Source organism: Centropristis striata, chromosome 1, assembly GCF_030273125.1.
Source record: "Centropristis striata isolate RG_2023a ecotype Rhode Island chromosome 1, C.striata_1.0, whole genome shotgun sequence".
NCBI classification, from domain to species: Eukaryota; Metazoa; Chordata; class Actinopteri; order Perciformes; family Serranidae; genus Centropristis; species Centropristis striata.
The window spans coordinates 3,269,541-3,295,628 of record NC_081517.1 but is presented as its reverse complement, the minus strand read 5'-3'; the positions used below and the strand labels follow the sequence as shown (position 1 = coordinate 3,295,628).

General features: G+C 42.1%; 1 protein-coding gene across 1 annotated transcript in view; it reads right to left on the bottom strand.

The window, feature by feature from the left end:
- Positions 1–20,471: 20,471 nt before the first annotated feature.
- Positions 20,472–26,088, bottom strand: part of bcl11ab (BCL11 transcription factor A b) — a 42,384-nt gene continuing 36,767 nt past the window's right edge. The window contains exon 3 of the mRNA XM_059353692.1: positions 20,472–25,603. Coding sequence (XP_059209675.1) covers positions 23,628–25,603 — 1,976 coding nt within the window. The 3' untranslated portion in view covers positions 20,472–23,627. The remainder of the gene's footprint in view (positions 25,604–26,088) is intronic.

Sequence of the window (26,088 nt, the reverse complement as noted above, 5' to 3'; positions counted from 1 at the left end):
CTTGGTTCCTTAGGACGTATATTTAGTTCAGTATAAATCAAACTTGATGTCTCTAAATGCAAAAAGAATGAGTTTTACAATCAAATCAATAATTTTATCCTCTTTTAAATGGCAGTTATTAGTTTGAATGGACAACTGCATGTTACACTTTTTTCAGTGCAGCGTTTCAAGCTAATGGTAACTTTTTGTCTTGTTCAGACACTGTACACTGTAAGACACTGTAAAGCCTAATTTTCACCAGTTTTTTCACCATCAATCCGTAGCATTTCTATTTTTACGCAGCCGTTGCTAAACCGCGTCAAGCTCAACAGAGCAAATTGCACCAGATAGGAATTCCAATACATAATCAATGTAATACACTTCTCCCCCCTTTCAAAATAAAACACAATACGCAGTTCATGCAGCCTAAAACAACTTCACATCAACATTACGTCTTATTATTTCGTGAATACGGCTGGCTCGCTACGCTACCCGTTACACGCCTGTTTTTAAGGCTTTAAACCGGTAGGCCACAAACCACTGGGGGACATCATGGTGGCTATGTCCACTTCTTTTATACCAGGGGGTCTCAAACTCAAATTACCTGGGGGCCGCTGGAGGCAGTATCAAAATGACTAAAAAAAGACAAAAAATGACCAAAAAAAGACACTAAATTACTGAAAAAGACACAAAATGACCAAAAAATACACCGAATTACCAAAAAAGACACAAAACTATTTAAAAAAGACACAAAATTATTAAAAAAGACAAAAATATTTTTAAAAAACACACTTTTTTTTTTTTAAATACAAAATTACCAAAAAAAGACACAAAATTACCCCCCAAAAAAGTAATTAAAGGGACCTGCCACACACAACACGGTGAAGTGTCATTCATATAAAACTCACATTAAACTTTCATATCAAGGTGGGGGCCACAAAATATCATCACGAGGGCCTCAATTGGCCCATGGGCCGCCAGTTTGAGACCCATGTTTTATACAGTCTATAATTTGGCACTCATATATAAAATAACAATTATGAAAAAACAATGTTGACAATGTGTAGTTAAACAAAATATTTATCTATTTATATTTAGTTATTTATCAGGACAACTGCATGTGTTATGCTCGGCTGTTGTGTTAACCTGTTTATGCATTCTACAGTTCAAGCTGTTTTTCCTCCTTTTTTTTCTTTTTACATTTTTTCCCAAGTTCTTCCATGAAACACTAAAATTGCACAGCTGGATGAAATATGGTGAACGTGTCTGTTTACTCAGCTGAATGACAGCAAACAATAACAGCCATTTGAATGACTTACTGGTTTTATGACACCAACAACAATGTTAGAGAACTGGGACAGCTGGTTTTATGTGTGCGAACACAATGTCCATGTTAACGACCGGCGTTTACAGGAGCACTGACTGACTGAGCCGTGTGGCAGAACAGAGAAGTGATTGTTCAGCTAGTTAGTTTGCAGTGGCTGTTTATCAGAAGGGTCAAGGCTGGCAGTTATTGTGTGAGTGCAGCCACTGGTTCCTCCGCCGCACGTACAAGACTGTAATGAGCAAAAGGTTGGCCGTGCTGATAACTGTCAGCGAACCCAAGTGTCACCGCTTACATCAATCATTTCTCTGGCTGATCAATTCACCCCTTTGTGTCCATTCTTTCTTCCTCTCTTCCTCCGTTTTCTTTCTCTTTTTTTTCTCCAATCTTTTTATTACCCTGCAATTACAGCTTATCTTCAGTGGTAAACTTGGCCCCTCCACTTCCTTATCTCTCCGGCTGGGCAGAGCAAGGGTCTCTTGAGTAAGAAGACAGGGAGGACAGAAAAAAAGGAGGAAGAGAGAGAGAGAGTTGAAATAAGAAGAGAAAAAAAATGTGCAGAGAAGGAGACCTCAAGCAAATGAATGGGCAGGTCGCTGAAAGGAAGCAGGCTTTACTTATGACTTCCTACCCTCCCTTCTCCTCTATAACAGCCGGCACCATACATTTTCTTTTTATTTTCACCCTTTCACACTGTCAGGCTGATAAAAGAAAATAGCTGGATTATATGGATTAATTCACATTTACTGAACACTGATAGTTCAAGGTTGAGGAGCTCCTTTTGCTCTAAAATGATAGAAAAGTTGCTCTTTATTAACTAATCTGTCAAGTTAATACACATTTGCATATTCAAATATTAACCCCTGTTTTACTATCAATGCTTGTATTCAACGCATTCCTTTTTTTCCTTGAACCATCCCCCATCATTCTCTTCTTTCAGCCCGCCTCAGTGTCCCCCCTCTCTGTTGTCCCGGCTGGTCAGTGTGTGTGTGTGTGTGTGTGTGTGTGTGTGTGTGTCTGAAGGGCCATTGGGGTTAGGGAGTAGACCTTGGCCTTGTGGTCTGACCCCAGAGAAGAGACTGGTGTCTGGGTCTGAATGCCCTGTCTGACCTCGCTGTCACAGCCTATGTGTGTGCATGTGTGTGTGCATGTGTGTGTGTGTGTGTGTGTGTGTGTGTGTCTGGTGTGTGCGCTCGTCCATCTGACAAGACGCTTTGTGTTTACGCCTGTGAGTTCTGTATGTTTGCACATATGTCTTCCTGTGCATGTTTGCATGCACTCTTACACCCATGTGTGCATGCGTGTGAGGCACCTATTTATATTTAAGTATTTGCATGTGTGCATGAGCATATCAGAGCATGTGTGTGTGTCTTCGTGTGTGTGTATGTGTGTGTGTGCATCATCAAGCTCTCCCACTGTGTGTTGGGGGGGTGCAGGGGAGCAGGGCTCAGGCCAGACGAGACAGAAGTGACAGGTATTGATCATCGTTGTTCCAGTCAAGCAAAGACCCTCTCAAGCCTGTGTGCTTTGGGGAGAGTCCTGTCTGCATCCAGGGGGAGAGAGGGAGAGAGGGAGAGAGGGAGAGAGGGAGAGAGGGACAACCACAATCAATGTCTGATCCTCCTCTCAGAGCGCCGGGGTCAGCCTGGATTCACCTCTCCTTTTTGTTCCTGACTGACAGCGGTAAAATAAGATATGTCAGGAAGGGAACATCCAAATAAAAACATAAAAACATCAATATTCATGTTTTTTTCCCTCGTGTCTTAAGCATAAAAACAGAAACAGAAGAAGGGATGGAGGGAAGAATGTTTACAAAATGCAGTGAGGTCTGGAAAAACATATTCCACTATTTCTTATTTTGACTTTTGTCATACATGTCATATAAAGTAAATCTTTGTCCTGAAATTGAAATTGAATTTGTTCTGAAATAAAAAAAGAACCAAGAAATGCCAACACTCTGTATGATGCTGATGTCTATGATGCATTATGAATAAAATGCTAGTAAGTAAATATTCAAAATGCTGATTTTATAACATATTTGTATACATTTTATAGTGACTTACTTTTTTACTTTTATTTTAGCATTTTAATCATTTTACAAACAGGAACATTTTTAAACATTTAAACGTTTCCTGACATAGGACTTGTAATAAGGGACATCATAATAAACATCGACACATAAAACATAAGGGGAAAATAGATAGATAATTAAATAAATCAGAAAAATAAGGGGGGAAAAAATTATACATACATACATACATACATACATACATAATAAAAAGTGAAAACATAAAAAGGTACAAGAAGTAATTTAAATTAAGGAATAGGTAATTATGAAATAAAATAGTTTTATAATGACTTATAAGGTGAATGATCATAATACTTCATACCAGCTGGTCACTCAGAATCTTTTTGCTAATAGTTCTAAATATTTTTATAATGCCTTATAATCACTGTTATAATACATTATAATGTGATAGTCTATTTAGAGTAGGGCTATGATGCATTATAAGTATGTTTATAATGCATTATAGACAAAAGTGTTATGATACTTAACCTTGTAAGTAATTATAGAATGCCTTATAATTGTTATATGGTATTATGAATATTAATGAGTGCTTATAACTATGACTTTCCAGTGCTGTAAGCAGATTATAATGCATTATAAGTGTGTTTATAATGCATTATGTGCTTCATAGAATGTGTTACCTGAGAACATTCTGAGAAAAGTGTATTTACGTGTTCTTCCATGAAACGCTAAAGGTTATTTACACATTAATAATATTCAATACAGCATATATATAGAAGGAAAAAATGCACATTTTCTGAGAAAAAGCTTTATAAAAAGGATTCTAAAATGATCTGAAAATGTCAGTTGCTGCTGCAGATATGATGACTGTGCAGTTAACGCGGTTGTGCTTTTAATGCTGCTTATTTTCATTTTGTTGACTCTGTACGAATCCACACTGTAGACTTTTGATGCACAGCTTTACAGTTTCTGTTCCCAACCTGCCGTAATTATCTACTCAGACATCATACACCATCTAGGTCAGGGGTCTCAAAGTCGCGGCCCGCGGGCCAATTGTGGCCCTCGTGACGATATTTTGTGGCCCTTACCTTGATATGAAAGTTTAATGTGAGTTTTATATGAATGGCACTTTACCGTGTTGTGTGTGGAAGGTCCGTTTATTATCTGCTGTATTGTTTTTACTGGAAAAAGTGGAAATGTTATGTAATGTAATTTTGTGTCTTTTTTTTTTTGTTGTAATTTTGTGTCTTTTCTTAGTAATTTAGTGTATTTTTGGGGTAATTTTGTGTCTTTTTTGACATTTTGTGTCTTTTTAAAGTAATTTAGTGTTTTTTCAGTCATTTTGTGTCTTTTGAGGGGGTCATTTTGTGTCTTTTTAAAGTAATTTAGTGTTTTTTCAGTCATTTTGTGTCTTTTGAGGGGGTCATTTTGTGTCTTTTTAAGTAATTTCGTTTTTTTCTGTCATTTTGTGTCTTTTTTTTGTGTAATTTTGTCTTTTTTTTGGTCATTTTGATACTGCCTCCAGCGGCCCCCACATAATTTGAGTTTGAGACCCCTGATCTAGATGGTTTTTAGATTATGTATGTATGTTTTCTGTTTTTAGCTGTTTTTTTTCCTTTTTTATCCTTTTTATAATTAGACCGTTATGCTTTTAACCTGTAGCACTTTGAGATTTCCTTTAATGTAAAGTGCATTACAAATAAAATGTATTATTATATTATTATTATTCATACTGACCACCCCATTACATTACCTAAAATTACAAAAGTTGAAGACTGCTTAATAAAAAAAAGTTTTTTCCATCTCTGTCTGCAGCACTTTTCAACAAAAAGTGATACTTATGACTTTGGTGGTGCCCACACTATGATAACACAATCTCTCTGGGCTAATTGGCCTTATTGAAACCCTCCTTTGCAACAAACAATGCAAAGGAGTGGAGACTATGACATTGTTTTCTGGAGGGAGAGTTGCATACCTCAGGCTTTTCACCAAGTCGTCCTCGGTGCTCCACAATCCCCCCACCCACCTCCTCTGCCCTCACCCCTTCCACAGACAAATTGATTTGCAAGGGTCCGGAGCTGGCGAGCCCTCAGAGCACCACCTTTTTTGCATACAGAGCGCTGCGGGGATAGCACAATGACTTGGTCCAACAAAAGACGAGAGGAGAGAGGGATGAGGGGAGAGAGAGAGAGAGAGAGAGGGTGGAGGAGTGGTGGGTGTTTGCTGGTGGGGGTTGGTTGCAGGTTCCAGGCCAAACTCAGCAGGACGGGGAGAACTGGCTGGTTCAGAGGTCCACCATATCAACTAACACACACACACACACACACACATGGATGCAGCCACAGACTCACTCACACACACGCAAATAAGCACGCAGACACACAGACACACACACACACACACTCCAGTGCCCTCATGCCCTCAGCCCTCCCTCCTTGTCCCTTTATCCCTGTCTGGTTGGAAAGGTCAGTGCATGTCTGGGAAAGGGGGTCCCAGGATCCCCAAACCCCTCCATTCCACACACACACACACACACACACATACATACACACACACAGCCCAGTCCTTTCATTTCTATGAGAATTTGCCATAATTCACAAATACTGTACACACTTACAGATAAAATACACACACCAAAGTGCTTTTGGTCGTGGTGTGAGGGGGCCTGAGAGAAATTTATGTGAGCTGGTCAGCTGAGGGCCCCCCTCTGCCCAGACAGTGCACCTCCCTATTACCCCAGCCCACTCCTCCTTCCCCCCCGACCTCAGTGAAAGAAGAGAGTGAACACATTCAAATGGAAAACATAGTCCATTGTGACCAGTGTTTTGTCTCCTCACGATGTAAATAGCTACACTGGCCGGCAAACAGAAATTGTAGCGACGGCTGATAACGCCGCAGCCACCGTCAGTGATGTCATATCCACTGTCATGTGACAACTGGTGGTTTACTTGCAGAACAAAATGTGTGTATGTGTTTCTGCAACTGTCCACTTAATACATAATAAAGAAGTATATGCACGACACATGTCTGCATGTTTGGATGTGCAGTGAGATGATCTGCTGTCTGGTTCTCTTCCTTTTCCCCTGATGCCCCTGAGACACTGCCCCATGCACACACACACACACACACATGCATGCACACACACACACATGCATGCACACACACTCACAGGATCATAGACACACACAGTCTACGATAGAGAGGGAAACCCTCCTTCATGAACCTACCGACCTGGAGCCCTATACGGACAGGGAGGGAGAGAGGGGGAGATGGGGGAAGGAAGGTTGTGAGTAGGGGAGAGACCGCGGGCCCAGCTGGGGTGGGGGAGGTGAATGAAGAACCTCCCCTTCCTCCCTTTTCTCCCTCACCTCACCCTCTGCTCTCTGACCTGCCGCGAGGAGGAGGACTTGCCATGTCTGGTCCACTACATGGAGGAGCATCCAGTAGCTCACACGGGCAGAAACGTCTATTCTGTTACACTTAAAGTACACAAGTAGCAAAGTTTATTGCAAGAGTGACACATGTTTATGTTTATGTTTTATGTTTTATTAAAGGATCCCCATTAGCTTGTGCCGTGGCAGTTCGCTAGTCTACTCAATAGTCCTACAACAACTTTAACAGTAAAAATACATTCCAAAATACATTAGAAAAGTGCAGCACAAAAGTTCATTACAAAATGCAGCACAAAATTAAAAGACAGTTTGTAGAATCAAACCATTGAATTATAGCCATTTGGATTAAATGTTTAGGAATAATTGGTCAAATGCATTTGATCAGAAAACAAATAAAATACAAAAAAAAAACAAAAAAAAGATACAGCTTTAACCAGTATCATTGATTGTAATCCTGGACATCATGAATCCAGGCAAACATCGCTTCTATAAATAGTAGCGTCCTTTCAACCAAAATAAACGAAAAACATTTAAATAAACCCCCCCAAAAAATATAATAAGCCCATGCATGCTCTGCACATTAGAGCCCTTTGAAACCAACAGAAAAATCAAAAGTGGTGCATCTTAACAGCACAACTGTGGAAGAATGTTTGAGGTTTTTGAAACCTCAGGTCAACATCTCCATCAGACAGAATATCTGCCAGTAGTTAATACCACACTTTAGATGTTAGTGTGATCATTTTGTCATGTGAACTCCAGATAATCAGGTCCCGACCTGATTCTCTGTCCCTCTGGTTCAGGCAGGACGTGACACAGATTACACTGCGGTCACATAGCCGGTTCATATTTTGCTCATAAATAACAGAGTCTCTTGCTGTTCCTAGAATTTGTCTGATGATTTCGCCATCAGCCATGACTGAAAAAAGTTCCCATTTCATGTCATCTCTTTAGACTTTTACTCATCGGCCTTGTCATGTAAATAAACCTTCGTCTTCAGCCCTTGGATGTTTGTTTTCTTCTGCTCTGGAAGCAGTTGCATGAAAGAAACCTCATCAGCATGTGCATGTGTGAAAGGGGCTTAACATTTTTGCTCAAACGTACAAACGAGGGATGTCCTTGACTAAACAAGTTCTTAGCTGAGTAATGTTATTTGTTGATTTAATTGACAGATCTGAGAAAAATGAGATGTCTTGGTGTACTGGGTTGCAGTTTTCAACACATGGTTAATGCTGTGGATTGAAACAAAACTACTTGGTTTGGTTTAGGACAGCGGTTCCCAAACTTTTTTAGCTGCGCACCCCCTTCTATGTCCAAACCGGGTTGATGCACCCCCACACCTTCAAAAAAACCCAAAATGCAATAAGCTTTTTTATCGCCATATTAAAGGTAGCATGTTTATTCATGTTCAAATGACCAGAACACACATATAATAAAATAATCACAATCACAACAATGCGATCTCACATTTGAATTAATCTGAAACACCGTTTCAAAATAATGCAACAAAGGCAGAAAGCAGATGCATTCGGGTAAATGTTATATATTGAGCCGCATTGAACAAAAATTGCAGCAAGTTTAAATGAGCGTGGACCTAACACAACCCCGCCATCATAACATGAGTTGGAAAAATTGAATTATTTACACGTCTTTATTGTGTGGGGAAAAAATGTAATTGTGTAATTATCAGACCGGCATTACATTTTTCATCTCGCGCACCCCCTAGCAGCAGCCCGTGCACCCCTGGGGGTCCACGCACCACACTTTGGGAATCCCTGGTTTAGGAAAAGCCTTTTATTTGTATCAAAATTTGTACATTTGTTAAGTAATTCAAGTTCCAGTTAAACTGACAAACTGTGTTCTCCTGAGCATCCTTCCACAGTGTCTGTTAGTTAAAATCCTGGTCCACCTTATCCAGATGTTAAAGGCTGCAAAATACATTTTATATCAATGTATCTGTAGTTTGCAGAAATATACAATGCCACTTTTATTCTGGTGACTGGGCTGTTACACTTTTTGATGCAATGCAATATGTTTACAGTATGTCTACAATAGACCGAGGCACACGGCCCTCACCTTTTGAGTGCAGATAACATTGCTGTAGAAGTTTTTGTGTGCAGAGGCAAAGCTTCTCGTTGTTGGCTTGAGCTTGTGAAGTCTCTTCTTCTTCTTCAGTGTGATCTCGGCTCGGAGAGCAGCTGCCTGGAGGGGAGAGACGCTCAGACAAAACAGTCACATGGAGCCACGTCGAGGACAGATAAGTTTCAGAGAGAGAAAACGAAAGCGAGAGGGAGAGAAGGTGAAGGCTATATTGTGTCTGGATAAGTTGTTTGTCAGTGACACTGATGTCACTGAGTGCCATCGCTTTGTTTGGGTGTTTGTGTGTGTGTGTTTACATATTTACACATCAGTGGTTTCAGGGAGTGGGACACAGGGTCACCTGGTCCTCTGTCCACTAGGTGGTTCACACAAACACCATTAGGGTTTCTGCTGGTCTAGCTCCTGATCTGGGTCAGGGGAGACCCCATTCAGGTCCATTCCATCCCCCAGAACCCCCTGCTGTTTCTGCGCTCCATCCTCATCCCAGCAGCCTCTCACTGCTCCATGCCAGGGATTGTTTCCAAAGATTAGACTTAATATGAATATCCATAAACAGAATGGGACTCCCAGACTGTGAAAGCTATCAAAGACATATTTGCATCTAATCCTCAAAGAACCCCCCTCCCACCCCTTACAGAGAGCCCGCTACCCCCTTTCGGCCCCCCAAAAAAATCCTACTAAACCTCCCCCAAAAAAACCCCAAACCTGCCATCCCCCAGCCCCAGAAACCCTCCCCTCTTGCCCCCCGGACCATCCCATCCATTCCCCAACCGTTGGGCCAGACAAGACCAGACCAATTCTGTTGGGGATTATTTGGCTTAGTGATGAATAATGGATGACCATCTCCCCTCTGGCTCTCCACCACAGCAGCACCTCTCAATTGGCCTTGGCATGGAGCCATTCACTGGCCTGTCTGGATGGCTGGATGGCTGCTTGGCCGGCTGGCTGGCTACCCAACCCAAGAGATCTACACGATGATTGCAATATTGGGAAAGTATGGACAGAATATTAGATCTGGATATTGAGGGAAAATGATGACGTAGTGGCTGATATTCATTTAGTTGGTGGTGGGAAATATGTAACATGGGGATTGAGGCAATAAATAAATGAATATAGCTAACTAAATTGTCATTCAATATATCATATATTTTAGGACTTTTATTTTGATGGCTGATTTTTTCAACAATAGAGCATTTTGAGAGTGCATCCTTCTCCTTGAAATATTTATGAGAAAGCTGCTCAATGAACATGAAATTTCTGAATGCTTCTCAATAAATTAAAATATAAACCGATGGTCTTGGACACTAAGTAGACCATGGGGGCAGAGCGAGTGTTGTACAGAGCGTGGGAGAAAGGCCCGAACATTGTCCTTGCCCTGAAAAGCAAGGAAGCCACTCTTCTTTTATTCCTCCTCTCATCCTTGTTTTGCACTTTATCTCTTTTCATTCGCTCCGCTCTCCGTCTTATTTTCAATGGAGCACTTGGGGCCAAAGAGATGTCAGTGCTGTGGATACACACACACACGCACACACACACAAGGACACACCTGGGCATAAGAGCGCCAGCTGAAAGGAGACAAGTTCATCCAAAGGGCCTGGCTAACAGTAACACAGGAGGGGCCAAGTCCCATTGTGCCCCAGGTCCGCTCAGAAGCTTCTTACCCCTCACTCTTCCTGAAGACAGGCTCCCAAGGTGCAATTGGACAAGATGGTTTTTGTACACTCATTATTTGTGACCCTTTTTTGTCTTTCATTTTCTTGTTTTACGGCTTTGTTTGTTTGTTTCTTTCAGCCGAGGGGTAGAGTAGCCTTGGGTCTTTTGACGACAGCTGTGCTGCCGAGCGCTGCATAGAAACAACACAAGTTCAGCACAATGACTGACAAGCGCTTTGTAGGACAGGAGGCCCACAATGAATGTGTCCCCACTAAAGACCACCGGTTGGCCCCATAAAGACCAGAATATTAGAGGCTGCCTGGTCCAAGAGAGCCGGCCGCACTCCTGCGACCCCCTGGAGGAGTTTGGACAAGTGCGACCTCCGTCCTGCAGGGATATGTGGGCAAAACCTCTTAAACTGTACATGTGAAGTGTTAGCTGAACAGCTCAGACAAGGAGAGAAACAATGTGGATTAAAAAAAAAGTGTATTTTGAAGATTGATAAGAGAGTTTAAGAAACTGAGTTTTAAAAGAAGTAGAGAAAGAGGACAGAGAGAGGCTCTAAATACCAAATATGGATGTGACACAAACTCTGTGACACTCTTAGATCCTGCTAAGTAAATCAACTTCCAAAACACACAAGCCCATACACATAAACTGTAAATACTGCAGGCAGAAGGAAGTATGTGCAGGGTGTAATAAGGTCAGTCTGGCAGGTCAAGCATGTGACCGTGGCCCTGCAGCCCCTCTTCCCTTCCCCCTCGTCCTGCTCTCTCTGACCCCCGGGCCTCAGGAATGAACCAGGAGTGAACTAGGAGTGGCGCGGCAATTCTCAGAAACTTCCAGAAACTTCCAAAGCCCTCTCACCCCTCAGCCTCGGCTGGTCTTAGCCTCTTTCACCCCTGCAGCAGCTGTAGCGGCTCAAAGAGATCTGCCGGCCCCAGTAGGGAGGGTCAGTACGGACATATACACCTTTACACACACACACACATACAGGGACCCACACACACACACACAAGGGTATTAAATGCTGAGGTCTGTCATCACACAAGGTATCAATATTGGATGATTCTGCAAAACCATAGAATATACACAATGCATTTGGGTTTCAAAGTGTCACTGTCTACAACAGAGGTGTCAAACTCTGCCCCGCAGGCCAAATTTGGCCCGCAGTATAATTATATTTGGCCCGCAAGGCTATACCAAATTATTATTATACAGCACAAATAATACTACAAATCCCAGAATGCTCTGCTGGTGTTTTGGCTTGAACACAGTAGATCAGTGTGGAGCAAACTGAGCAACAATTAAAGTTGTCTTTATGCACTTTTTCTTGCTAGTCCAAGGCTTGAATGGTTGCACATTCATTGAAGGATATTATTATTAGTCATTTGGGTTATTATTGTTATTTTATTCTCACATTTATTTTTAGCCTGTGGAAAAAGATTACTGTTAAATCTAAATTTAAAGAAGGCCGCATATAAAATAAAGGGACATACGATTTTTATTTACATTTTATTTAAGAAATGAATGCCATTGATGTGGTTGTTTGTTTTATTTGATATTCGATTTTGCATGTTTGCAATATTAAGTTATATCAAGCTTTGCTTGTTCCATTTCGTTTGAACTTGTTTAGGTCAATTTTTTCAATAAATACCAATGTTGGCCCGCGACTTTGTCCAAGTTTTAAATTTTGGCCCACTGTGTATTTGAGTTTGACACCCCTGGTCTACAACATCTGAGCATGGCAACATTGGTATAGGTACAGATATAGAATGATGGAAAGGTGTTAGACAACTATAACGCTAGGTAAATATTAGACCACCTTTTTCCTTCAATTTCTTGTTCATTTTAATGCCTGGTAAAACTAAAGGTTCTGAGTTAAATTTATGAGCTGATATCTTGATATTTTCCAGTGTTTTCTTGATGATGGTATTTGTTTATTATGAAGAAAACCATGGAAAATGGCTTCATATCAGCTCTAAAATAACAAGAAATTGAAGAAAACAAGTTTGTTCTAATATTTTTTTCCATGACTGTATCTCCTTAAGGCATATTGGCTCAAAGTGGGCTAATGACAGCATTTTATACGCCCCCTGACTCTCCTGTGACATGAAATTCTTGCTTAATATTTTAATTCTCTGCTGTCCATTTTGATTCTTTCACTTTCAATAGCTTACATTTAATACAACACTTAGCTACTGTGTCACGCCCCCCTAACAAGCATCTGACAAGTTAGGAATGGCTACTTGTAAAAAGCTACCGGTTGCATGGCAACGCTGTCATCACAGCTAATGCTGTTAGGTAAACTAAGCTTTTTCAATTATATGCTAGCTTGCTAAATTGGCACTCTGTCAGAGAAACTTTGAGCACCTGTGAAGGCTGTCTCAAAGCCATGTAGCTTGAAATATAGAGTTCAAATAATGATGGAATGGGGATATTTTCTAGATTTCTACATTTCTACATTTTCTAGATATGTGTTTCTTGCTTTCTTGCTTCATATTTACCATACAAAGGAGGATTAAGACCTTCTTTTTATGGTAAATATGAAGCTTCAGCCAGCAGTTGGTTAGCTTAGCTTAGCATAAAGGTGAAATAGTTAGTGTGGCTCTCTCAATAGCTTACAAAATCCACCTATGCTAGCATCTCTAAAGCTCACTTATTAGTTGGTTATATCTCATTTGTTTAATTCTTACAAAAACTGAATTATGAAACTTGTTTCTTTGCCAGGAGCAGTGAAGTGGACTTCTGGTGGCTAAAAGGCTGCAGGCTGTAGTCATTTTTCACCAGATAGATATGACAGTGTTATTAATCTTATCAAGATATTAAAACAGTGAGTCAAGTCAAAGTTTATTTATAGAGCACATTTAAAAACAACCTCAGTTGACCAAAGTGCTGTACAGTTAAATTAAAATACAATAAAAACCATACACAAATATAATAATAAATAAAAACAACGTCTATAAAATAATACTAAAACAATAAAATAGTAATAAAAACTCAAATTGAAAACAGAGTTAGAGTTAAAAAAAAGGAAATAAAAGAATAAAAAGTTAAAAAAAGCCAAGGATTCTTGCCTAGCTGGGACTGAACGCCAAGGAGAATAAAAAGGTTTCAGAATATAAGAATCTTTTTTTTTTTTTTTTTTTTTTTTTTTTACACTGTTTCTCTATACAAGGCCAATATCGTAAAGTAGTTTCTTGTACCTGACAAGTTTCGGCTACCTTGCCTCTGTAGTCTTCATCAGAGGTGTATAGAGAAACAGTGTAAAAAAGTATATCAGTAGGCCTAATGAACCTCTTCAAGATAATATAAGAATCAGCCTTTAAAACAATCACCGTATACAGGTGACATGCACGAGTGGCCACAGTGGCTGTTACAGCACTGGACACAAAAGTCAGGAGAATTATAGCATTACCTCCAGAAAAAGACAAATCCTACATACTTTAGTAAACATCAGCTAAAATCAATCACTCAGAAAATCCCCACTGTCCTGGTTGACATAGTTTACAAGCTTCATATGATGTATTTGCTGAGTTCATGTCATGTCCAGCCTAAACTGACACTGAAATATAGTGGCATAAAGAGGCCAGAGGATGAACTTTGCCTCTTTATTCACAGGACTGTAAACAGGCGCCCTACTGTCTCACACTGCACACACAGAACACAGCTCACACACACACATAGACACGTATGCAGGTGCGCTGAAAAGCACACACAAGTCAGAGGGTACTGATAATATGACCCTGTTTAACTGGTCATATAAATTCTGCCAGAGGCTTTGCACCTGGAGAACACACACACACACACACAACACGACGCAAAGATATGACCATACACAAACCTCTCCATATGCAGGCACATGCATGTGCACACCCACATGTGTACGTCTGTCTTTGCAGCATGTCCACATGTAATAAGGCATGACACACACACGTAAACATGCAGTTTTTGGCAGCAGTGGCAGGGCAACACAGAGTCGGTGGCACTCATGGCGCTCCACGCCCCGCGGTTCAAGGTCAGATCAGTCGGTCTCTGGAATCCACTGCCCCCCCCACCCCGCCCCGCCCCACCTCCCTCACCCCCTGACCCCCCCCCCCCCCCTCTCCTCCAACCACCCATGCTCTGGAATGAGCCACCCCTGCAGTGTGCCAAAGGAAACCCCTTCAGCGATAGACCAACCACGTACTGATACCGTACAGTGCAGCTTTCACTGAAATAGTGCTGATCTGCAAAAGACTGGCCCTTATGTGTTAGTACACACACACACACACACACACACACACACACACACACAAAGCAGCACATACACACAAAGCAGCACATACACTTGTGGCACTGGAAAATAATATGCAACAAAGTTTTAAGGAATGCCAAACGTCCCAAAGGTCAGCAATAAAGGCAATACCTTCAGGCTCATATCTGATTGCGCACCATGAAACCAAAAGAGTCCACTCAATTATGGTCAGCGCAGAACTCAAGACATTCTTTCCCCCCTCACCCCATGTCCTTTTTTTTCACTCCAGGGTCAAAGTTTTCACCTTATCTGGAAGCCATCAGCAGTACCAGTCCCACCTCTGTGACTCATTTAGTTGAAACTGTTGCACGTCGTTAAAATCCCTCTCTCTAGGTTTGAGAAGTAGGAAAAAGAAAAAAAAAATCACACACACACACACACGGACATTTAAAGCAATACTTCACAAGCGAGGTAATCCGGGTCTCTGCCAAGATTTTCACTGCCAGTTACAGCACATATTGTCTAGCGGGCAGACTACGACTCAGATGTTGTGGAAGGCGAAGGAGGAGGAGGAGGAGGAGGAGGAGGAGGAGGAAGGGGGATTCTGCTGTGATCCAGTTTACTATTTTGGCTGGGGCTTTCTTCTCGCTGTGTGGTCATGGGGGAGATCGGCGCAGCCAGCAGGCACTGAGGACACTGGCTGGCCACAGCCCGACACAGAAGCCACATGGCCAGAGGAAGAAAGAGAAGGAGTTAAGAGAGGGAGAGGTGTAAGGAGAAAGCCAAGCGGTGCTATAGGGTGAGGAATGTGTGTGAGGTTATTCTGGTTTTCTCTTTTATGTTCTCACATTTTCTCACTCTCCGTCCCCCGTCTCTTCTTCCTCTCCCTCGTGCTTCCCCAACACTTCCTCCTGCTCGCTCTTGCACTTCAACTTCAGCCTGACCAAACTTAAACCTCGACCCTGCATCCATCCCTCTGTCCCTTTTTTCTTCCCTTCCCCCCATCTCTCTCTCTCTCTCTCTTTCCTCAGACAGACACAGCTACCCTCCTGGACGTTTCCTTTCTGCCGGCCTGCCCCAACAAAGGTGCTCAGTCATGTGAAACCTAATCTCCAGCCCCCCAAAACCTGACCCTTGACCCCTTCAGTCTTCACACAGCCAGAGGGGGAGGGGAGCCGGGGCAGGAAAGGGAGGCTTTTGGGAAAAGGTCACATTCCCGAAGACACTTTTGTGTATGCACGTGTGTGTGTGTGTCTATGTATGTGTGTGTGTGTGTGTGTGTGTGTGTGCATGCACCCAAACCATTATGTGGTTTGTGTCCCAGCATCAGCATGTGTGTTTGATTCAGTGTGCATGAGGGGAAGTTTGCCTGTATACTCCTATGCACTTAACTGCCTTTTAAGTTTTCATGTGTGTGCATGCATGCGTGTCTATTGTACAGTAGGTATGAGTGTGTGCGTGCATAGGCACACTCTATGGGCGTATGTGCATGTTTGTGAGAAAGCACTTTCAGCCCCCAAGCGTGGCTGCCCATAGACAAAACACAGACTTTGTTTTCTAGCCGAGCCAGACCTGCAAGTCTTGTCTGGGCAGAGCTCCTCTCCTTCCACCCTGTACTGGCAATCCTCAGAACTTTGTGTGTGTGAGAGTGTGTGTGTGAAGCATAGTGTGTGTATGTGTGAGGCACTGGGTGTCAGCTGTCCTGGGTGATTAGTGCTTTTATATTGTTCCAAGGAGCCCGGACGAGGCCCCCTCTTCACTGCAGCACAGCACAGCTGCAGTCTCCCTCTCCATCTCTGCTCTTCAGCCTTCCTCTACTCACTGACACTCGTGAGATGGGCCCGGGCCCAAGAAAAAATGAGCCCGAAACAGACGCGAGAAGTAAAGGAAGAGGAATGGGCAAAAATACAGAGCATGACAGAGTGCATATACTATAGGGAATGAAGGAAAGGAGGGATAGGAGAGATAAAGAGGGAGGATCCACCGACAGTTGACGCAAGGAGGAGACAGAAGCGACACACAGATGGAGGACAGCAGAGGAATTGAGGGAGTGCAGAGGACAGGGAGAAGTGGCATATTAGCAGGATTAGGGAGTCGGTTCAACGCGGCAACTCTCTCCTGGACAGGATTTCCCCAGCTATGCCTGGGAGGCCTCCCTCGCTTTAAACACACAGGCAAGTCAGGACAGAGAGAGAGGTGAAGTAGGGGAAGAAGAGCGAAAAGAGGGAAGGGGGGGTTATCTTTTCAAGAGTGTTTGTGAACTAGTTTTGATTAGCATAATGAACTAATAAATCCTTGCCCTTCAGCAGACAGACAGTGTATCCCCCTAAGACTTGCTAGAAATTAGAGTAACAGAAATAACACTTTTCAAATTCCTCCAACATCTTGTTTTATAAATGAAACACAAGTTAGTCAAAATATTCAAGGATTGTGGGCATTTTTCCCTGCATGACAAACGTTTTTCCCCCCTTTCAGTTAAAGAGCTGCGACTGTTGCCTTAATGAGTTAAGGACATATGTCTACACAAGGAGGAAGAGGAGGGGGGGCAGGGGATGGTAGGCAAGGGCCAAGAGTCTGCTATGGGAAAAGTATGTCTGCTATGCATGGGTTGTTTGGTGGCGGGATTTGTGGGCCGGAGCATTGTTGCTCTCTTGACATTGAACTTGGGAGATCGCAAGCGAGGGGGAGGGGGGTAACCACCCTCCTGAACATTATAAATGTGTATATGTGCAAGAACACACACAGGCTAACAATTCCTCGCTCCCAACAGCCACCCAACCACCCCCCCTACTTCCTCGCGACTCTGCTTTATCTTAACTGTCAACACCTGGCCCAAGCAGGAACCTCTCTCTATCTGTGAACTTTAATCTGGCCCTGCTAGGCAAACAGCGCCGGGCTCGGACAAGGAGAGCGATTAATCTGTCACGTTGCCCTCCAGTGCTTCAGCGGAGGAGAGGAGGAAACAGGGAAGGGAGAGGTCGGAAGAAAAGAGAGAGATTGGGACAGAGGAGGATATATAAAGTTAGATACAGTATGATGAAAAAAACATGAAGGAGGGGAAAAAAATAGAGTGGTGTGGTAGGAAAAAAATAGATGGTGGTGAGTGGGTGAGTGGGGGTGCAGGGAGAGACAGGAGGAGGTGGGAGGAGGTGGGAGGGTTGCTGGAGATATAACACAGACGCTTCACTGACCCGACAAGGCCACAGACCAGAGATATGGAGGTGAACTTCCACCTCGTATGACGGCTGATTCAAGCTGAGCAACACGCAAACACACCTGGGAGCAATACATCCACACACATTCACTGACAATGAACTTAAGCACTATGTAGCATGTATTAAAGTGCTTTTTCTTATTTTCTGTCTTATATACAAGGCCGCCCATGAAGTTAGAACTCCACCACTTACTCATAATTCATAAAAAATACCCTTTTTGTATGATTAAACAGATAACCATCAACAATAGACTGAAGGTGGAATGTAACTAAGTCCATTTACTCAAATCATGCACTTTGGTATAATTTTGGAACCTGGTCTCACAGGAATCCGTGAAATAGCCACGGATTCATTTAACTCAAAATCCGTGGAATAGCCACGGAATCGCTCAAATTTCCGTGAAACTGACACGGATTTCGATACAATGCAAGTTAATGACAGTCATATCCCGTGGCTATTCCATGGATATTTGTTCCAATTGGACAGTTCTCTCATTTTTTGTGAAAAAATCAATATTTTGACTTAGTTTCTGCATAAAAATGGATTTTGATCACATTTCTAGTGAGAAATATATGTTTTATTTTCTAAATATTCACTCAGTGAATGAAAATAATCACTTTGTATGTTGGAATAGCCACAGGATATGACTGTCAATAACTTGCATTGTAGTGAAATCCGTGTCAGTTTTTAACGGAAATTTGAGTGATTCCGTGGCTATTCCACGGATTTTGAGTTTAGCGAATCCGTGGCTATTTCACGGATTTCTGTGAGACCAGGTTGAATTTTGAGGTACTTGAACTTTACTTTAGTAATTCCATTTCATGCTTTTTTATACTTCTACTCCTTTACATTTCAGAGGGAATTACCATACTTTTAACTCCACTATACACAGATTCAGATTATTAACATACAATAAAATCAACTAACTATTATATATTGTTATATATACACACTTGCCCATAAAGTTGTAACATTTTGTTGTTTTCAGACACAATCCTCTGTTAATTGTGGTTTCATCTTCATTGTGATATGTTTGAAAGTGATATAATAAAGTTTTGAGAAGATAATACACTTTATCTGTCAAGAATGAATCACATTTTCACAATCATTCCATGGAAAGAGATAAAAAAATATTTTATCCCAACTTGGGCGACTGTGTATGTCACGTTGTTGGATGTTCATACTGTCACCTTCTCAAATTATTTCATTTCTTGACAATTATTTTTGATATTTTTGCCTAAATCATCTCCTCATGATGCTTGCTACCATTTTTTTGTGTTTTCTGAAAAACCTAAAAAAAATGACTAAGGCCATTAATTAAAGAGGGCGTTGATATTGCACATAATAATCAAATAATCTAAATAATCAAATGATGACATAAATGGATCTAAGAGTATCCCCGTGAGGGGAAAAAACTTTTTTGGACCTTTCCGAACTCAGTCAAATGTCATCAGCCTGGGGTGTCATTGGTATTGGTTTATATGCTCAGGGCATGCAGTATTGGCATTAAATACACTGCTACATGTAGCTACAGTCTAACATCAGGAAAAACTGTGATCTTGGATGCCAATGATGCTAATTTCTCCTCAGTGGAACATTTGTGTGGAAGAAAGAGCTATAACATGTGCTATTACAGTCATTCCCTTGCTACATGTAGCTAAGTGCTAACATCGGGGAAACCTGTATCGATGTGGTTAATATTTCCCTGATTTCACATCATATTCCTGCTTGAACATGCTCATTTATGTTCTCCTTGGTTTGGAAGCTTTTATTCATGGTTTTTCAAGTCAGAAAGTGCAGCTGCTATACTCCATTACAGTCATTCCTTTGCTACATGTGGCCACATGCTAACGTCAGGAAAAAACTGTAGTTTTGGATGCGGATGTTTCTAATTTCTCCTTACTTACTCCGTTACAGTGGCTAAATATATGCAATATACATCAGGGAAACCAGTAATCTTGGTTACCAATGTCAATATTAATAATATAATATTACTGCTGGAACATGTTTGTTTGTGTACTTTTCCATTTGGAAGCTTTTATTTGGCTTTTCAGTATTTTTTTTTGAGAGTGGGACTTAAAGATGTAGCTAAATAGATGTGTAGAAGCCATGGGCAATATGTAAAGAGTAATAAATTGTTTTTTTTAACACTAAAGCATTTAAAAATATTCTAGCAGAAACCCAAAATACAAGTATGAACCTGAAAGTGACAAAAGTAGGTAGATTTAAAATGTTTGTGTGTGTTTTAGTGGCAGACCAGAATAAAAAACAAGAGCAGCAAATTCAGATATGTATGTAATACTTTTTATTTTTTTCAAGACAAAATGGCTGAGTGAAGAGAATAATGCAGACAACAGCTGAAAATAGAGTGGCATCTCCGTAACTGAAAAATAACAACAACAAAAATCTGTAAGTCGAGCAAGAACTCATGAATGTTGGTCAATGACCTTTGGTCATCAAACAGAGAAATTAAGCCATCACAATTCACCAGAAGGGAGAAAAATGAACTGATTTGTTTTGCGGTGACTCTGTTCTGAACAGAGCATGTGTGTGTATAGTCATAATAAATAATGTCGACCAATGCCGTCGGTCAACTTCAAGTTCAGTTCAGAACAAATAGCTTGAGAGTAAATACAGAACACAGGATGAAATCAGGCTGAAAACTCAAATGTACCTCAATACCATCAGCAATGATAACATGTACCAAACTTTTTTCTTTCTATGATTTCCGTTATATTTAGAATATGCCTTGCATATGAGATGTACCATATTTAAATTATAAAGCACCATGGTTCTTTTGGCAATGAAAAAACAAAATTCAAAACAAAACAAAAAAACTGTAGCAAAAACAACAAAAAAATGCTTTTCAGATTGATGTTGGATTGATTGCATATGACAAAAGGTCTTTTTCAAAAACGGCTGGAATGTTATCAGGTGGTACATGTTCAAGGACAGTAAAAAGTTGGCTACCGAGAAAACCCAACAATAGCTTGTATTACTGCATATAAAATGGCAGGAGAGAAAAATATATAAAACAAACTAAAAAGATATGTACAACCACCTGTTTTTACCTCATTGTGGTCACTCCAGCGGGACTGCCTGAAAAGGCCATTACATGACCTCTCACCCTTGGGGAAATCCACAACATTTTATTTTTCAAAAACATACTTATTTTCAAGCATACAAATTATTCACACTATATTATCCTGCCAAATTAAGAAAATATACGGTGGCAGCTTGTTGGGATTTTTTTCACTACCGAAAAAAAAAAAAGGGTACATTGAAACCTTTAAAGAGTACAGGCAAAACAGTTAAAAATACAGGCTCCAACATAAATACTATAAGTGCCTACACTAAGTGAACATTAATTTCAAATACCATTCTAAATACAGGAAAAAAGTAGACCATAAATGTGTTTTGAACATAGGAACTTACATGAGTGTGCATTTTCCTATGTGTTTTAAGTTCTCTCTATATATTTATATATCATAAATCTCTCCCCAATGCAAATTTTTGTTCAACCTGAAGACTTGTGTATAGTAAAGGCAAAAAAGATGAGAGACATTACAATTCATTACATAGTGATCAAGTCCCGGATGTCACCAAGACAGAAAAGAGAAAAAAAAAAAAAAATTAAAACAAAATTTAAATAAGGTTCTCCCCTAAAGATATTGAAGTGTTACTTTAAAAACTCAACAACACAATTTACTTATCTTTTTAAATCAAATTTGTAGATCTTTTTTCTTTCTGTTCTGAGCAGTATATTTCTATAGTCGGTATGAAGCAGGATATTTCTATGGCGGTTCCTGCATTGATACCACCAAGAGCCAAACTGATGTTTAGTTCTCGGGAGGAGACATGGCTGGCAACAGTTTCTAGTTCAACTCTCTTTTTTTATTTTTTATTTTTTTGTTTTTAATGCAAAGCAATGACACCACACTAATCTGTCAGCATAAGAGCAAGTTTTCCCTTGAGTGTCCGACTGTAAACTGGGAAAATTGAACAGTGCACGTAGGTAGTCCCAGATCTGAAATCCGGTCCTTGTTTTATACTCAACCGACTGTATCTCCGATTAGAGAGACAGATACAGAATCCAAGGCAGAGTGACAAGTGCTATATCATCAACAATGACGGGATGGAGATAAAGAAAAATACAACTACCACAATGAGGTCTAGAGCATGTTAACTGAAAAGAACACAAATCATGAAAATCTGACTCTTAAAAACTTGTGTGGGAGGGGAAATCTTTCTTTTTTTTTCACTAAATTCGGATTTTGACTTTTGATTTTAAGATCGTTGCCAATGTGAGTTCATAAAAAAATGTTTCAGATTACTTAAGGGTTCCTAAATCTAATGCGGTAAAGAGAATAAGCGCTATAAGGACATAAACATTTGAATTGTAGAGACACCTGGTCAACCCACATCCCAAACCCCGCTACCCTCCGACACCCACCCTAACCCCCACCCTAACCCACACCCCAAATCTGTCTGGCTTAGAACAACTAAAAACCCACTCTGTGGTCTTCAAGTGGCTGCTGGCTACACTGCTGCCTGGCTGACACTGAAGAAACATAATTCTGTGCTACTTACAAAAAAAACCCTGCAAACTTTTAATTTTCAAAGAAAATAAACACTCTGGAAAATTAAGAGCTTTACGTTGGTTAAAACAACTCGTCACACTACCCTCTCAGTATGGTACACATGTACCGGAAAACATAAAACACCTAAAACCAAAAAACTCTACACACCTACTCCTTTTTTAGCATGTAACATGCCAGTAAACAGAATCATAATCTGGAGAATAACAATATACATGAGTCAGGCAGATAAATGATTTACCAGAGGTACACATAATCTTTTTTTTTTTCTTTTTTCATGTCAGCTGGTTCCTTATGCTCTGCTAAGTCACAAAACGACAGGGTTGTACAGGTGCTTGATGCAAGGACCTGCTTATTCCATATGTGCACAAAAATGTCCTGTAATCTTCTATAGCTGAAACTCCGAGCTTATAGCAAAAAGGAGGATTAACTAATGCAGGTAAAATATCCAAGGCACTCTTTGTTGTCATTTCACACCATATTGTTAATTTCATTGCTGTTTTTCAAAGAAATATTTTCATGGCGATCGTGCCTAGCATTTCATAGGCAGCCCAATTTATTTTATATCTCTATATATATCTCTTATCTCAATCTTGCATGGAAAATCTTTCACAAAGATCAGTTTTAAGTGTGACCCTGCTTGTCTTGATGTTTTTGATAATATGACACTGTCCACTAACACAAAACTGTACATGATATGTAAAACAGTATGTACTGTATGCAGCATGGGTTCTCATAACTAACGTTTTTTTTTTTTATGTTGAAGAAATCAAAACAGCAACACATGTACAACCAAAACCCACCAGCCGAGGACAATTTTCTCTCTAAGTAGCCAAAACACACTGAGCATGCTGTCCAGTTACAAAAAATACAAAACGTGTAAATTATTGCACAATAGAAAGGCTCAAAAAGTTTTGATGCAATAGTATTGCCCCACTGATGGATCATGCATTCAGCTTTTTCCAGTCGGGGATGATAACAGGGCTGTACCGTGTACTGGTGTCTAACCCTGTAGTCCTTTCCCCTCACTTATTGGCTACTTAGCCAGGGTCGCTTTTTAGCCAGGGGAGCTGAGAGAGAGCTGCCAGCATGCTGCTCTTTGCCTACTCAGTCTTAATGTCATTAGCCAGAGGGCGGTCACTGTGCCACTTCTTCATGTGTTTCTCCAGAGTGCTGTATACACTGAAAGGCATGTGGCAGATTTCACATTTGTACACGTCCTTGCCCATCTGTCCGTGGGTCTTCATGTGGCGGGTGAGCTTTGAGCTCTGGGCGCACGCATAGCTGCACAGCTCACACTTGTAGGGCCGCTCTCCAGTGTGACTGCGTCGGTGCACTGTCAAGTTGCTGCAGTTCTTGAACACCTTGCCGCAAAACTCGCAGGTGTCGCTGCGGCGGCCGTCCTTGGAGCTCGGCCTGCCGTTCCCGTGGGGGGTGCTGGCCCCGCTGCCGGTGCCGCTGCGTCCCGAGGCCGCCCGCTCCCCGTCCAGCTCGCCGGGCGGAGTGGAGAAGCGCAAGCTGCCGTTTTCCGACGAGTGCTCCGATGAGGAGGCGAAGGGCGATTGTCTGGAGTCCCCACCTGTGAAGTTGATGAATGGGTCCTTGAGTTGTCGTGAGGCAGCGTAGCCAGCTAGCCACTGGGAGTACACGTTCTCCGTGTTGGGGATCGTTGGCGTGGGGGGGTCGAGATCCTTCTCCACCTTGATGCGCTTGGACAGCGGGCTGAGGGAGCCGGGGCTGACCCCTCCGCTCAGCAGCTTCCTGGACAGGCTGTCGTTGGATAGAGGTCCCAGGCCGTTCATGGTGGTGGTGGTCCCGTCATCTGCTCGGTCCGACTCCAAGGCGGAGTCCTCGTCGACAGGCTCCCGGGACGAGCTCCGGCGGTGCGGGTGGAGGGCGTCGCTGTTCTGGTGGTGGCGGGCCCCTTCTAACCGCAGACTGAAACGATAGTCATTCCTTTCCTCTTCTTCTTCAACTCCAGGCTTAGTCTCGATTTCCTCCTCCTCCCCGTCCTCCTCTTCTTCTTCCTCTTCTTCCTCCTCCTCTTCTTCCTCCTCTTCCTCCTCCTCCTCTTCTTCCTCCTCCTCCTCTCCATTTTCAGGCATGAGGCCATTGTTCTCGCTCTTGAACTTGGCCACCACTGACTTGAGAGCGTCCGTGGCGCTGCCTATCAGATCGCTGGTGCCAGGTTCTGGGGAGCTCGCCGTCGAGAGGCCGTCGTCTGACTTGGCGTTGAGCGCCGAAGACTTGCTCTGACAGTGCGTCTTCATGTGTCGTTTGAGTTTGCTGGCCTGGGTGCAGGCGTGGTTACAGAGGTGACACTTGAATGGCTTTTCCCCCGTGTGGCTACGCCGGTGAACGATTAAGTTGCTCTGGAACTTGAAGGTCTTCCCGCAGAATTCACAAGACTTTGCCTTGAGAGGTGTGCCCGGTTGGGCTGTGTTAGAAATGGGATTGGGGGTGGAGCGTGAACCAGAAGGTGACTGAGAGGTGGAGAGAGGAGGCGTCGCTGAAAATGGAGGCTTTGAAGCTGGCTGGAATGGCTGCAGCAGCCGTTGCATAGGGCTGGGCCTGTTGGGGGAGAGCGGCGGGGAAGCCCCGGTGGCGTTCCCAGCCAGCTCACGTAGGCGTCTAGAGAAGTCCATTGGAGGGGTTTCTAGTGGCACCGAGTTGAGCCTCATCACCCGGTCGAAGGCGCTGGGATGGTGGGTCGCCAGGGCCAGGTCATCGGGGCTGAGGTGGTGGCGCGGCGGCGGGCTGAACAGCGGTGGGGTTCGGGGGTAACGGCCCTCGCGAGGCGTGGACGCCGACTCCCGGCCGGACCCGGAGCCCGGCATCCTCAGGAGGCTGTAAGGACTGCCGTCGGCCAAGTGGACGGCGTGGAGGGGAGGTTGGGAGGAGGCACAGTCACCCCCCATCCCAGGAGCTGCAGCCACGCGGGGGGTGAGGGGGCTGCCAGGTTCGCTCTCCAGATAAATGCGGAAGCCGTGGGTGTTCTGGGCATGCTGGAGCAGGAACCAGGCACTGGTGAAGGGCTGCTTACAGGTGGTGCATGTGTAACTGCTTGGCTCTTCTTTATCTAGAGACACAGACAGAAACAGCGTTTTAAATTAACTTGTTCAAACAATTACACTCACTTACTGTTAAAGAAAATTTTGATATCGCACCGTTATTGTAAAAAAAGATGTATAATTTACCCTTCAATAATAAATGTGAAGTTTTATGATAAAAAAAAAACCAAAATGTCCAATATGGTCATTAAAACAAAATAGCAGTGAACACTAAATTTGGCCTCATTCTCTCAGTTTTGATCTTCAAGCACTGTCAAAATAAATCACCAATTATTCCTGACTGTGATTTGACAGAGGCTTTTTAAATTTCATAGATCTTTGAAAGACATATTTAACAGAACATATGATGCATGCAAGACAATGATTGGGGTCATTTAGAAATGTTGTTAGCTATTTGTTTTATTTTTATTTAATTTTTACTTGAATGTTCAGCAATTGACTGAAATTTATCATACAACTGTGGTGATAATTTAGATATTCATTGAAATTTTAT